Source organism: Cylas formicarius, unplaced genomic scaffold, assembly GCF_029955315.1.
Source record: "Cylas formicarius isolate icCylForm1 unplaced genomic scaffold, icCylForm1.1 PGA_scaffold_6__28_contigs__length_40554024, whole genome shotgun sequence".
In the NCBI taxonomy this organism is placed as follows: domain Eukaryota; kingdom Metazoa; phylum Arthropoda; class Insecta; order Coleoptera; family Brentidae; genus Cylas; species Cylas formicarius.
Window position 1 is genome coordinate 31089597 of NW_026844347.1, and position 16427 is coordinate 31106023.

The 16427-nt window shown below is 33.4% G+C and overlaps 1 protein-coding gene across 3 annotated transcripts in view; it reads right to left on the minus strand.

Annotated features, from left to right (window-relative positions):
• LOC132702893 (potassium voltage-gated channel subfamily H member 8) overlaps positions 1-16427 on the minus strand; it is a 135633-nt gene that overhangs the window by 38271 nt on the left and 80935 nt on the right. For all 3 annotated transcript variants that reach the window (XM_060671750.1, XM_060671748.1, XM_060671751.1), the window contains 2 exons: positions 10445-10602; positions 2252-2447 (listed from right to left, as the gene is read on the minus strand). In XM_060671750.1, coding sequence (XP_060527733.1) covers positions 2252-2447; positions 10445-10602 — 354 coding nt within the window. The remainder of the gene's footprint in view (positions 1-2251; positions 2448-10444; positions 10603-16427) is intronic.

Below are 16427 nucleotides of genomic sequence, written 5' to 3' on the forward strand. Positions count from 1 at the left end.
ACTCGCTCCGGTGCGCTCCTCTCGTGACAAATAAACTCCTGAGTCAAATGCCGTTTACCGCACTTGTTGGATAATGCACTATTTTCCTACTCCCGATTTACATCGATTTAGCCTTCAGAGAGTGCCATTTTCGTTTCCCATTGATCAGAGCCACTTCGGACATTTTCGGGATTTCACGGCTTGAATTTTGCCATTTGTGATTATCATGGCAGAAAAACTAACCAAAACTGACGGTCGTGGAAAAAGTATAGTATGCAACAGTTCGTTTATTAAACATTCGCTCTGCTCATGCCAAATAAATTCGTGACTCAAATGCCGTTTACCACACTTATTGCATAATATACTATTGTTTTTTAACCTACCGAGAAGGAAAATTAATTTTATTACTTTTATTACTATTTAATTTTATTTTCTCCTTTTCTTCTATTTTGACTATTCCTTTAAAGAAATATTCATTTTTGTGCAAGTAACCTTAAATACTCTATTAATTAATGCTAAGAATTCTTGGTATTAACACGTTTTGTTTCAAAACATTTTTGATAAGTTCAGCGTCCTAGAAGTTAAAATAAAACTATATTTTGACCTATATTATTCCTGTCACAATTAATGAAAGAACGTTGCTAAGAGTAAACGGTAAAAAATGGCTCGATATTTAAATGTCGCAAGCAAAATGATAATCCCATGAAACAATATGAATTACAATTACTATTCCATCTTCCTGAACCTCTTTCTCTCGAACACCTTATTCTGCATTCGGAGTTCTTTTTATTTTAAAGATGTGATTAATTGAAATTCGCTGTCGCCTCCAGATACTATGCAATCGCCAATTTTTTTCACAGCTTGACAAAAGGACGGGCAAAAACTTCCAGAAAACGTAATTTACATCCTTTTCTTATAAAGGATAAGATGACGAATGTGCGATAATGTGTTCTGAGAGCGCAATTTATCACTTCAAAACAATAAATTTTACCCAAGAAATTTGCATTTACGATATTGACTACCGCATTTTTTGTTTTTTAGTTTCATATCGGGATTCGACAGCTAGATTGTTATTGCAGCGTTAGAATAACCAATGCTACTTACTAGCTTGCTTTATCTAAAACTCAATCCGTTGACCAGAAAATGGTTGTTGCCAAATCTTCTTTGTTTTAACAATGAATCGTTATTTTTATTTATTTTTTTTATTTATTATGAATGACGTGTCTAAAGTGTACAGTTATAGAAAGAGACAACATTAGCAGACCGAATTAATGAATATAAATATAAATATAATAATCAGTCAACAAGCTTTCGAGGAATTTTATTAATAAACAATGTTTTCAGTAGATTACCTCAAAAAAGTTTGCATTGAAAGATTTAAAACGTTGGTAGAAAAATTTAATTAAATATATTGAGTTATTATTAAAAATTAATTAAATTAATCAGCAATCAAGAAGTTGCATAAATACAAAATATTTGTCAAAACTATTTTACTCAGTTTTAATGTTGAAGGAAAATCTCTGTATCTTCAAAAAGACATTTCTGGCATACTAATTGTGTAGATGGATGACAGTCATTCGAGCAAATGTTCCGCGCGGTTAGGAAGGGGGACAAACAAAAAGGAACAATATATCTCTCTGATGAGAAATGCAACGATTAAACCGAATCTGAGTGGGCCGAAAAGAAGAAATTCGAAAACGACTGGATTGGAAAATAAATAAATGTTACTTACTACAAGGCCGCCACAATCAGACGAATTGATTGAAATGTGAAGAAGTAAACGAATAATGTCTTTTCCGAATTCATACACAAAAAAACATTATTAGTAGCGGAAACTACATTTCCGATTCTTCCAATATATTTAGGATTTTAAGAGAAACCGAATGGATAACACGTGTCCAATATTATATAGGATTGTCCAAGAAAAAAAGTATTTTCCTTTAGTAATAACGTTTACTCTTAATAATATAATTAGTTTTTATTTATTAAAAGAGTCAGCAATGCTGACTAAAAATGATCAATAGTAAGGAAAGCGATATTGACATTATGAACAGAACTAGAGCTCCAGCAGAGTTTTAAAATTTGGTGAAGTTTGAATGCGTTCCTCTATTTTTTAATTAAGCAAATCGCGAAAATATTGTGTCTTCATCAATTCTTTTTCAAAGAAATCAAACAAATGGACTAATAAATAATAAATAATTAATAAATGAAATTCGTTTTTCTTTGGAGAACCCTATATATTTTAAGTGTAATTCGTTACATTTTTACTTACCTAAATCGGTCTCGACTTCTTTCTCCGCGATCACGTACCATATGCAAGCTAACCAATGGGCTACTAAAGTGAAAGATAACATCAGAAGTGTCAGAATCATCGCGCTGTATTGGGAATATCTATCCATCTTTTGGAGGAGTCGTGCCAAGCGAAGAAGCCTCGTTAATTTGATCAGGTGGGTATGAGTTGGACCGGACTGTAACACAAGAACAAACAATATAAATTATCGATTACGTCTTCAATTCGATCCATTTAATACTCTTAATGAAAACTTTCGTTCTTCACTTTGAAAATGATGGTGGTCATTTTTCTTAGTGTTTTTCAAGTTTCATTTTCATTAATTATTTAAGTGGAAATTAAATTGTTATAACTTTCCAAAATTAAAAAAAAAAACATTAAACATACATTTATCGGAGGTATCATTCAAAATTTTTTGTTTAGGGTATTTTAAATATGCAGTGTAAATATGAATGTTTCTTAACAGTTGTCGAAAAAATCAGTCAATCAATAATCATAATTGATCTTGAAGACATGCACCTACCCTGTTTCCCTGGAAATCATATAATTAGGTACCTCGTGAATATCAAATTTAATTAACGGAAACTCTCATTTTGTCACATGATATAAGGTTTCACGAAACCCTTATTGCTCATCGGCCGACGTTGTACTACCAATCGGAGCAGGACCGTTTTAGAGGAACTTCCGGAATTGTGTGAACAATTTTCGCTCGCTCCAGACCATTATATAGACCATGTTATTTTTAACCATAATTAATGTACAAAAAAATATTATTTTCATGAACTAGCAAAGTGAAAAAAATTGACGTTTGACCTGACACTGAAAAAGTTATATTCTTTTTGAATTATTTGGTAATAGGTTAATATTTTCAACATTTAAGATAAAATGTAAATCATTGTAATAGATTTACATTAAAACAACAATACAAAGACATTAAAAATGTAAATCAATAACGTTTAAAAATTAATGATGTTGACTAGCAATAAATGTATCGACTTTGATAACAGCTGTAACACACAAGTAAGACAGGTATCTAATCGGATGGTAACTACATGTTCTACTTATTCATTACTATAATGAAAATTACCATTAGACAAGTTGTCTTAATGAAGAATTTATAAATATAAAATATATTCTGACTATTGTAGGACTTGTACAGGGTGCCCTGTCATTTAATTAATTTTTCTTGTAAGTAATATGCATTAGTATTTAGTGTTAATTAATTAAGTAATAATTAGCAACATTGCGCAAAGCTTAATATTCTGTTTTTAATATGACTTCTTACCAATGCCTTAAAACGATTGTGAACAAGTTGATAAGGGGCTAATTCCCAGTTTTTAATTTTTTCCGCCAATTAAGGCAAAACGGTAAGTCAGAGACCCGTAGTATGTTATACAATTGAAATTGCTATTAAAGTTGCTATTTGAAAATCCAATAATATACAGTCTCATTTAAGAAAATTGAGAAAAGTACCATTAATAAGCAACCCAACAATGATGGTTTAAACATAAACCGAATTCTGTAGATGATCACTAATAAGTTCGAAACGGTGAATCACAGACCCATACTCATATGTATCCAAAAATGTAACAGAATGTAGGGTGTTCTATTTTAAAAATGTAAAAAGTGGCGATTAAGAAAATGAAAGAAATAAAGGTCTTTTAATTGAAACACTTTTTGTATTTCATTTTTTGTTTGTAACCCCCGTAGATTTCGAGATAAGGTATAGGCCTCTCTTAAACGGGCCACCCTGTATTACGGAACTGAAAGTGGTAAAATATGGTTTAAAAATACTCGACTTTCGTTTCGAATTTTGTTACATTTATAATAATAGTTAAGATGACTATTTTACATTAATATCTGAAGGAAGTCATTGTGTTTAGGTTCAGGTTCAAAAAGAATTAAAAAATATTTGGAGCATAAAAAACACAAAACGGGCCACCCTGTACAACTTATAACGGAACTGAAAGTAGCGAAATATGGTTTTAAAATACTCGATTTTCATTCCGTTTTTTTTTACATTGATAATAATAATTAAGATGACTATGGCACATTAATAGCTGAAAGAAGTCATTGTTTTGAGGTTCAGGTTCAAAAAGAAGTAAAAAATATTGGGAGTATAAAAAACACAATGTCTACACAAGTCCCATTAAGAAACAAAAATCTGAAAATTACTCTGATTTGTTTTTTTTTTATCTTTGACGCTTGCACTTAGGTTTAAACTTTAGTTTTTAGGCTTTAAAAATTTAAAAGATGCTTATAATTAAGATTTCACAATCTAAAAGGACAATCAAAATTCAAACGCTATTTTTAAGTGCAGGTTTTTAGTATTGTACATGCTGAACCAGTGAAAACACAGTACAGACATATTTGGCCTCAGTTGCGTGTAAAAAAAGTTACTTTGTTCACTATTTGGGTTTTCGTACCGGTTTCGAGTTTAATATAAACTTCAGGAAAACTTTCGACGCGTACAGAAAATTGGTGTTGGATGATAACGTGTAGTCGAGATATCTCCCTGCGTTGTCCGAAGATTAAATTAATGTATTACAGGGGTTGAATTTAACACATGTTAACCAACGTCGTCTGCAATGCGGAATTAAACACGGCAATATTCACAGTATGCAGTACGTGGGCGGTCATTGTGTTTACCAAGGTAGCCGGTACACAAAGAAACAATGGACAAGTGCTATAAACGTTTAATTAATTGCCTAAGTCTATAGATTTTAGTTTTTTATTTCGTGGCAAAAAAACGGCAGCTCACGTGCAATTGATCGCCATTAGTCTCAATTTAGAGAACAGTGCGGTTCATTACGCTCAGTTCTCGAAAGGAAACTAATTTTTCACAATTAGTCGGGACAGCTAAACTAGATTAACTTGCACAAATTTGACACGTTATTCCATTGCTTGATATTGCCAAGTACGAAATTTGCATCTACAGCAAAAAGAAAGGATTACCTACTATTGTAAATTTTTAGAACCAACGCGATTTCATTGTGCTTTAGCTCCCTTATTGAGAATAAACATTGATAATAATAATTAACATGACTAATATATTTGTGAAATAAACAAGTTTTAAGTATTTATTTAACAGTAGCGAATGTTAAGTCTTTTGGAAAGGATGGCCGAAGAATATATGTATTACCAGCGTATATAAATAAACATTGATAATAATAATTACCAGAACTAATATATTTGTGAAATAAATAAGTTTTAAGTCTTAATTCAAGTGCAGCAGGTGTTAAGTATTTTGGAAAATATCTGAGAAGAATATATATTTTACCAGCATGAGAGGATGTCTTTTTCGAACATTGCAGATTTTTGTTTGAACATGCGAAATGTGCAACATCTCAGATAGCACACAAAATCCCCAGGTCAATGTCGAGGATATTCTTAGGATATACGTTAGCATATATACTAAGGATATACTGTAAAATGCATCCCAGGGATATGCTCTGAATGGATAGTTTGCGGATTTACTGTATACGATATCTGTGGTATAGATATCCTCTAAATAGGTAGCCTGGGGATATCCCCTTGCGTCATAATTCGAATAGAAACCTAAAGAATTAAATTTTGAACAACTGAGAAGGAAAATACTTGGTTTTTTTAGATTTGTGGTGTTTTGGGAGACATTTTATTGGCAACGTTTTTGTGCACATCTACGGCGACGTCATTGTTGGCAAACCCTAAAGAAAAAGCCGAATTAAACTGTTAAAGTCAACTTGTTTTTATTATTTTTGGAAACGAACGAGACAAGAAAAGTGACAAAATTACAAAAACGTAACAATAATATATTTGTTTTCATAAGATCCCCTTTGACAACACTGTTCGGCTGCAGTCAATGACTACTCGCGATCGTGCCGTGCCGGACTCGCTCGAGTCTCGTCGGCTTCTCCTCCGTCTCGTCGTCCGCCATCTTATCTGCCTTGTTTTGGCGACTTGGCATCTATTTTGACTATTAATTGTGCTGTGCTTACTGCTTTCAGTGCTTTCATTTCAGTCATTTTTTGTGGTATTATTGTTACTGAAGAACTAATAATGCAGTAAAGCTTTATGGTAATATATAACATAAGATGTGATAAACTTTAAGTTGAATGAACCATTGTTGTGTAGTCTACCAACATCATGTCTTGTGTTTTATTATTTTGCTAGGTCAATGAGATAGCAAGATCAAGCGGCGGCAGCAGTTATGAGTTTGTAAAACAAGCTCTGACTCCGCTGATTTCAAATGAACTTCCAATGAAATTTAATTGGTTGGGCATAAAGAAAAAGGAGAAATTTTCAAAATTAAAATTGACCAAATTAATACTTGGTAGGTAGATATTATCTTTTTTAAAAATAAATAGGATGTAAATATAATATGAATAAAGTATAAGAAATATAATTTAATACAATATATATTATGGTGATTACTTTTGGTTATTGGTTATATAGTATAGTATACCTCCGAACAAAATTATTTTTTTAGTTATATAGAGTAGTTAGTATTTTTTTTTAAATGGATGCAAGAATCACCCTGCAAATACAAAGTATTAATTTTAGAAACCACCCTTCATAAAGTACAATTTTCACATTAAAATGGTTGTTGGGTTAATTCATGAAAACGTTTTTCCTATTTTTTAAAGCTTGTTTTCATTGTCATAGCAGGTACCATCACGAGCAAAAAAAACTAGGTTGGTTACTGTCAAACTGAAAAGTCGCATTTGTTCTAGTTTTTTTTTGCGCGCGATGTTAATTACTCTCATGAAATAGATCTTAGCGATGCAAGTTTAATGAGGTTTGCGTTTAATGAAATGAAACACATAAATGTATACCTACATCATCGTGGAGATTAGCATCTAACATCATTTTCATGAGAGTACTATCAGTGTCAAATCAAGCCTTTTCTTAAAATTCGGATGTACGGTTTTATAAATCTGTTTTTTAGGCATATAAGATATCAGTCTCGTTCTTTTTTTTATAAAGTACAGATATATATAAAACCTGCCTTTCTGAAACCTTAAATATTTTCAGATGCGCATAAGAAGGCAAACAGATCACAAACATGTGAGAATTCAATAGCTGCTTGGCTGAAAAAAACTACTTGCATCAAAGAATGTCAGAAAATCTGTCAAATATTAGTTATTCTTTTAGAGTCTAGTTCAAGATATAGTGTCTTACTTTATTTTTAAGATAAGGGGTGTTTTTTTTCGATGTATAGAATTTTAAGTTGCAATAAAACAACGATGGATTATTCGATTGACATGAATTTTATTTATCCGAAAGATAATCTTGTGGGATTACATTTTAAATATGATTTCTGGCATATGCCACGGCTGGCGTAGATGTAGTCCAATCTGGACGTCCAATTTTCGATGACTTTTTCCAACATTTGTGACCGTATATCGGCAATAACACGGCGAATGTTGTCTTCCAATTGGTCAAGCGTTTGTGGCTTATGCGTATAGACCAATGACTTTACATAGCCCCACAGAAAGTAGTCTAGCGGTGTTAAATCACAAGATCTTGGATCCAATTCACAGGTCCAAAACGTGAAATTAGCCGGTCACCAAACGTGTCTTTCAAGAAATCGATTGTGGCACGAGCTGTGTGACATGTTGACTTTTGACTTGTTGAAACCACATCTCCTGGACATCATGGTTATTCAATTCAGGAACAAAAGAGTTAGTAATCATAGCTCTATATCGATCACCATTCACTGTAACGTTCTGGCCATCGTCATTTTTGAAGAAGTACGGACCAATGATCCCACCAGCCCATAAAGCGCACCAAACAGTCAGTTTTTCTGGATGTAACGGTGTTTCGACATACACTTGAGGATAGCTTCGCTCCAAATGCGGCAGTTTTGTTTGTTGACGTAGCCATTCAACCAGAAGTGCGCTTCATCGCTAAACAAAATTCGCTTATGAAAATCGGGAACAACGGCAATCTCGTTTTGGGCCCATTAGACGAATCTACGCCTTACTTGATGATCGTTTGGCTTAAATTCTTTCGAGTTGGATTTTGTAAGCACGTAAACCAAGATCCTTCCATAAAGTGGATGGACACAGATCCAATTCCTGTGCTCGATTGCGGATGGACTCATTCGGGTCTTTCTCAATGCTACGCTCTACAGCAGCAATAGCTTCTTCTGTACGCACCGTACGGCATCTCTGGGGATGCGAGTTATCAATAAGAGTAAACGTGGTGCGACAACGTTCCAAGGTTAATCGAGTTAACTGCACTGATGGACGATTTTGTCGACGATAAAATGGACGTAGTGCGCGATACATATTCCGCACAGAACCATTATTTTCGACATAAAATTGCACTATTTGCAAGTGTTGTTCAGGCTTGAGTCTATTCATGATGGATTTCCAAACCAAACTGAGAATAAATCACTTGACAGCTGTTAAATCGGTCGCCATCTTGAACAGTAATGCCAACTTAAAGTTCTATACATCGAAAAAAATAACCTATTAGTTTTAGCTAGGTTTTTCTATATTTTTGCTATATTATATGCCCATAATTTTTTCATATCAAAAGTGTTTTATTAATGGTATCAATCGGCATTCCTTCAAGTTTACCATCAAAACCAAGTTAAAGATTACATGTTAACTGGAAAAAACTTCTGCATTTCAAATATCGCCTGATATTCCAGTGATGACTTCACCAACCATACCCAATAGGTTAATTCCATCACGCGCGAGTACCAAATACTGGGATAGAACTTTTGTAGTCGTGCAACTAATTGAAATACTGGACATTACCTTTCCCGCATTTCTCATAGGCTGTTGAAAATAACCTAGTAATTAAGTAAGGTCCACTGGAATATCTATATAAGATCCTATATCCTCACAGTCGGATATACTAACGACATCTCAACTAGTACAACTGGATATCCTTAGAATGTCCTAACAAACATCCTACAGACATACGTACCTGATATACTGTAGACCTTCCAATTAGTAACATGAAATATCCTTGAGACGTCTTAAATATGTCTCTTAGCTAAAACTGTATATCCCTAGGATATACGCTATGTCCCGTCAGATATCCCGACGATGCTTTACGGACGCACTTGTACTATTTGGGATATTCACGAAATAAGGATTACCACTTTTATTATTATTACCATAATTGTAGATATAGGTGTAAAATGAATACTAAAAATGTGACTTATTCATTACAATCAAGCTATACCACTTGCTGATACTTTAACAAATATAAGAGAAAAATACTTTCACTCTTTGGTTAACTTTTATCAGCGTTGAGCGAGATGATCTTAGAGCTCCTTTGTTGTGAACCATAAGCGAACTACCAATGCAGCAAATATAAAATCAAATTATAATTCGTATTCGTGTTTCAATTTGGTTGGCACATTAGAAAAAAATGTAGTTTATTTGAATCACAATAAACTTAAGGAAATAATAATCAATACTTTTACAAAAACAAATAAAATGTAATTTTAGTTCACTTAAACGCGAAAGATTGTAATAAAAAACTTTTAGCACCAGAGTTGAAAAAGTGGCATTGGACGTAATGAAAATATAAAAAAAATTGCTCTGTATTTTGTTCTACTTAAAAGGAGTTCGTGTTGCTGATATGTTAATTTTCTTTTTTGTTTGTCAATACATATTTATTAGAATTGTGAGATTGGATAATTATTCTATACTTAAAACAAATGTTTATTATTCTTATTTATATTTTTACAATTAAACCGGTCTTTAAGGTTTTAGGGTTTCCAAGATGGACCCTGGACATTACTGAATTGCTTTCACAGCGTCCATTAGTGGTTATCGACGTAAAATTATCTAGTTTTACTATATCGATATTCCGTCGACAAAAAAAAACGCGTTATCGGCGTTTCCAAATACATAAATTCCGATTAAAAAGTAATTAAATTTCCAAAGAGTCGTTTTACATCCATATGGTGGAACGCGAATCCCTAGTCAATACCCAAATCCGAACAAAGTTCCCATTTAGGATCCTTACTCTCAGGGTACATTTCGCAGAACAATGGGTAATGAGATAGTTTATCCATTAACTTTAATAGTTACTCCATCCAATCTGATGCTGTATATTTGTAACATTTTCTAGGGACTGAAATGTTCGCATTATCTTGTTTACATGTTTTGTTCGCTTCGCATTTAATGTGGTGTGCTGATTTTGATAATGTGACTAATATAGACGTACCTCTTCACCGTAGAGGGCATAAAGCAAATCAAAAGGGAGGGCGGCCAACAAATCTACGACGAACCAAGTCCTTAGGTAGTTAACGGCGATGGATTTCCAGTCGGATACGACTTCCCCTTTTCTATTGACATACGTCGTTCGGAGATTCAATAATATATCTGAAAATAAAGCATACTAGTTGAACCTTCCGCATCCTTTCTCTGAAAACCAGAGCATATTAAATTGGTTGGATTTTTACCTTGCAGGCAGAAAAACAAACGATTTTCGTTAGTAACGATATACTAGAAACATCATTAAAATGAACGGATCATATGGATCTACAATAATATGGTTCCTCAAAAGATATCTCATAATCTCTTTGAAATATGGAGGGAGGTAAAATATCACTATTTTTCATTAACGGTAAATATTTTAATAAAATATTAATTATTATTATAATTATAATTAATAAGTCCATTAGGAAAAAAAATAACACCAAAGATAAGACATCCTACATATTCAATTTAGAAAGTGGTAAGTTTTAGCCATCAACTACGAAAATGAAATTGGTTTGATAGTAAAGCGGAGTGTGGTAAACGGCATTTGATTTACGAGTTTATTTGGCACGAGCGGAGCGAGTGTTTAATAAACGAGTGATTTGAAAAGTTTATCCAACGTGTTTCATATATACTTTTTCTATGAGCTTGAGTTTTTGGGTGCGTTTTTGTAAAATAACACACGTCAAAACTTCAAAATTCAAGCCGTGCTGTAATACCTCCGAAAACATCCGATTGCTCCCAAACCCGTGCGGTAATATCCCGGAAATGGCTCGGATTTATGGGAAACGAAACTGATGTCGCACGCTTAGTCCATGTATAATTAGGTATTTTTTCTACTCTTTTCTGTAAAATACCTAATCTGAAGTGAATTTCTTGTCCCACGGATCCGAGTCATTTCGGACAATGCCGGGATATTATTGCACGGTTTTGAGATGGCCGTATTTGTCCAAATCGTATCGGGGCGCTTGGTGCTCGTTTTCCTCGATAGAGAATAATTATGATTTGTTTACATAAAAATGTTTTTAAAATACATCTACATACATTTAGCTTAAAAGATTCAGTTGCATTTTAATTAGTGAAAGAGCCAAACCTATCACTAATATGTTTGTTTAAAGATTCTCTGTTATTTTAAATAAATCATTGCGGTCATAGTAAAATTGTATTTACGTACCTTTTACTCGGAAAATTGCATACGAAGATTATCATGAATCATAAAAGGTTAATAAAAACGTGTGGCCAATTGTTCTCACAGATATAATTATGATGATGATTTTTAAATTTATTCAATAAGCAATATGATTTGTCAATATCTTCATCTAATACTTCAGCTGCGATTATTTTGAGGATATGGTTGTCAATTAAAACACTTTTGATTATGCAAAAAATTAACCAGCTACCAAGAATTAAAAAGTAAAAGTTACCTAAGTAGTTATCAGGATAACAAGTATGAAAAAATTGAAATAGCATTAAAATTTTAGAAAAGAACTTACTTTAAAGGGTTAAATTGTAAAATCAAAATCCCTTAGGTGCCAATGAAATACCTACCTACATCTTCATTGCAGTATGTTTAATAGAAGTTACAAGTTTTTTTTAGCTTAAGCAATAGCGTAAATTGTTGTTCTTTATATCATGTCCAAGAACCTCTACTTTATTTTGTAAACTGTTAATTTTATTTTGTTTGCAAGTACACTGTATAGTGGAAACCACCTATATAGAGAATTAACCAAAGTAAAATAATTTAACGCCATTTTATAAATTAATTTGCTATCTGAGCCGTGTTTACACTTGTATTTAACCTATCTCTTTATTTGGATAAATGTTTCGGCCGCTTTCGGGTGTTTGTTTGTTGCCGTGGTTTTCCCACGGTTTTAGGGGCAATCGGATGTTTTCGGAGATTTTACCCCACGGCTTGAATTTTAACGTTTGTCGATTCTGACGGTCATGGCAGTGAATATATCCGTGTTGTTTTGCGTAAATATACCCAACAAGGAACGGTCGTAGAAAAAGTATAGTATGCAACACGTTTGGTAAACTTTCTAGGTCACGAATTTATTTGGCACGAGCGGAGCGAGTCGTTAACCGCACATACTATTACAGGAGGGGGGTAGAAAAAATAAATTATTTCAACCTTATTCGAATCTTGATTAATATCCTATCTCCTGTTCAAAGATTTTCAATTAATTTTTCTGTTTTAAATTCTAAAATAAGCAATGAAGGAAAACTAAGCAAAAGCCCATCGGATTATTATTTACTCATGAAATATTTTCTCTTCTATATTCTATATGTATCTTCTGGCAAATAAAACAGAGACCAGGGAAGATTTCTAATTAGCAGTCACCGTACATATTTCCATTAACAAACCCAACAGCCTGAGCCTAATCAAATTAAGAAAATAAACATCTGAGTTGGTATATACACCGACTCGTCTAGGATGAAATGATAACAGCAAACCTGGAATTCCTAAACAATTTAAGTGACGCCGTCGCCTTATATTTCTATGGGGCAGTATACGCAAAACAAGGTATACATATTCATGCTTTTCTCGCCGCATATTCTATCATATTATTTTGGAAAATGGGAAAATTAGCCCGTATACTCGGCAGATATTGTTTAACGCTGACATAGGTGAAGGCTACTGTTTATATTTGGACGTGTAATCTGTTTCCTTGAAGTGCGGATTCACGAAAAGCCAAATTACTTTCAATACGTGTTAAGTTAGCGGTCGCCCATATAATAAGTAAGTAAATAAATTCACTAGTAATTTCGATCATAAAAATTTTCTTTTTGTATTTAAATCTGATTTTAGATTTTTTTTTTATGGTGTTCGATAATGTGTAATTACTACACTGATCTATTGTGAGATGTTGCTAACGCATTTAATTGTCTCTGTCAAATAATATCCCCTCTTTCAAAAAAGTGTCAACATAAAAAAATATTTTCTAAACTTTTTCTGTTAAGCTGTCAATTTTTGTTATTTATTAACTAACTATGCCACATCTTAAACTTACTATTTATTAACGAATGCACATATCTTTATTTAAATAATGTGCTATCTAGAGATTTATCATTATTACGGATATGGATTATTTCGACTGCCAACCAATTAAATATGTTACACATTATTTCAATCTAGATATTAATAGTGAAAAGCGTTGTATTGAAAATGACTGAAAGAAATAGTGAAATAGTGAAAGTTTTATGTAATAAAACATGAGTGTTACAATTACCGGGAAAACACGTGCAGCAATTCATTGCAGTATGCAGAAAAGCTACATTTTCATGAAATCAAAGGGTTTACAAACAAAAATGTCTTAGCAATCTTGGATTTTTAGAATTTTGAAAATTTCCATTTTTTGAAACCTCTTGCAGCTCGGTTGTACGTAAAGTTGAAAACAGTGGCTTGGGAATCCAGCAAATTTTGAAATATACGGAAATATATTTTTTTCAATTTAATATTTTATTTTTTTTAGGCTTGTTATGAAATATTCAAAAATATATAAAACACGAGAGCTATTTGAAATAAAAAAACACTTGCGCTTGTGCTAATTTAAATCCGCATCGATGCACCCCGATTATACCTAATTTCTCGTAATTATCATTTTAACCAATATATATAAACATTAAGCATTTTAACAATTTTAATGGGGACTTGTTTGATATAATTTAATACAATAATTAATTATTTATAAGTTTTTTGAACAATAAACCGTCAGTTCGAGATTTTGTTTGTATATTATGCATATCATTTATTTGGTATAGAATAAATTTTCAGCAGAGCAGAGTTGCGATAAAATTGTTGAATATCATGTTTTTAGTTTATTTTCCAAGAGTTGTTCCTACCTAAAATGATTTTCTACTTGGTAGTAAAATAGCTTTTTTTCTTACCGTACCCATTATCCATAAACATGTTTTCATTCCACGATTAAATAATTGCTATTTTCGTTACAGTTAAATCTAATAAATGTTAGATAGTTAGTTTTCCATTAAATTTTAACCACGTTTAAATAATTAGTATCGCCACCATTTTCCTTAATCATAAAAAATAAAGGCAAGTTTGCAACCGGTAAAACACTTATGGCCAGCGTCATGTTTAATTTAGGGAAGGGACACGTTAATATGTGTTAACATGGCGAGCGGTGAAGATGCTAAATGTAATAACGCTAAAGAGTAAACACCTGTGACAATGCTTTAGGGGCGGAGAATATTGAACCCATCCCAGACGCTTTAAATGAACGCGTCCATTTCGGAGGACTGTTCACTGGGTGATATGCGTGTTTCGAGCTTGCTGTTTAGTTTTAATGGTAACCGGATATTCAATGGTTTATATACTGCGGAACCAGTCTCAAGCGAAAGTCATATTGTATTTTAAATTGTTTTTTTTTTGTATTCTTTGGGCTAGTCGGTATTTGCGGCTCGGTCGGTATTTAAATTGGCGAGTGTTTCTCTCAAATTCAACATGGCCGGATTATACAGGGTACGGCAAAATGATAGGTACTATTTGGCATGTTAATAAAAACCAAACTACATAAAGTAAACATTTTTTAAAATTATTTTTGAAATGTACATTTATGCCATATAGGAACGTTATTTTTTTAAAATGATGTCTTTTAAATGATGGGCATTATTGTCGATGCACTCTTGTAGGTTCTTGCGGAAGCGCATCATTACCCGATGGATCATTCTTTGGGGAATTGAGGCAATTTCTCATCTTATGGCTACCTTTAATTCTTCCAAAGTCTTGCTCTCAGGTAACCCCCAAGACAGCCAAGATCACCCCACAAATACACCACTTTGTTTAGGAACATTTCTTGAAGAAGATTTAGTGAAGGACGCGTTGTGTGCGATGTAGCACCATCCTACTGGAACCAAAGATTTCTCTTTGATCGTTGTTCAACTCGTTCACTTTTGGACGCAGGAAATTATTAAGCATATCAAAATATCGATCTCCGTTGACTGTTACCGTTATTCCATCTTCTCCGAAAAAGTAAGGACCCCACATGCCGAACTCCGAGATTGCACACCAGACGGTGGCTTTTGGACTGTGAAGAGGTAGCTCATGAAGTTCCTGTGGACTATTTGCTGACTAATAACGGAAATTTTGCTTATTTATGGTACCCGAGAGGTCAAAGTGAGCTTCATCGCTAGACATGAATACAGCGCCTCTGGGAATGTTTTGAAGAATATCCCGGCATAAATTTGTACGAGTTTCAAAATCTCTTGCGCTTAATTGCTGCACTACCATCACTTTGTACGGATGCATTTGGAGTGAGTTGTGTAAAAGTCTTCGAACACTTCTATAGGGAGTTCCCAAAGCAACTGCATGCTTACGAGCTGAACGCCTCGGATACTGTTGTACGGAAACTCTTACTGCATACACATTTTCCGGTGTTCTTACTGTCCTTGGTCGGCCAGAAACCCACCGACGAATTGTTCTTCCATCCGGAACCGCGCCATGCCGACCAACATCAAACTGATTACGAAAGGCGCGCTGCGTCGCTATTACAGATTCCCCATTTCTAATAAACTCCTCGACAACGGAAGCATGATTCACTCAGCTCCAAGCCATGTCAATAACTGAAAATGGCATACTTTTGTCTGCCTAATGCGAGTACGTACAGAGTGTTGGCGGTTTTACAAACCGAACAACCACTATTTGAAATCCTGCCTACCTTTTTGCCGCACCCTGTACAAGGGAACTTATTAATCGCCCATAACATAGCTGCATGTTTCTCAGCTACAAATAAGGAAAAGATTTAACGCAAACGTATAAATATGGGTCTAATAACGCCTAATAACGCTTTGCGTGGAGAAACAGAGAATAATATACGAAGTGTGTTCAAAAAATAAGTTGACTTTTAAGTTTTAGCAAAAAGTATTTATTTATTTATCAAAATTAATGTTGTAACCCTTCTATTTAACCTTCCCACTTGTGCCAACGTTTTTTA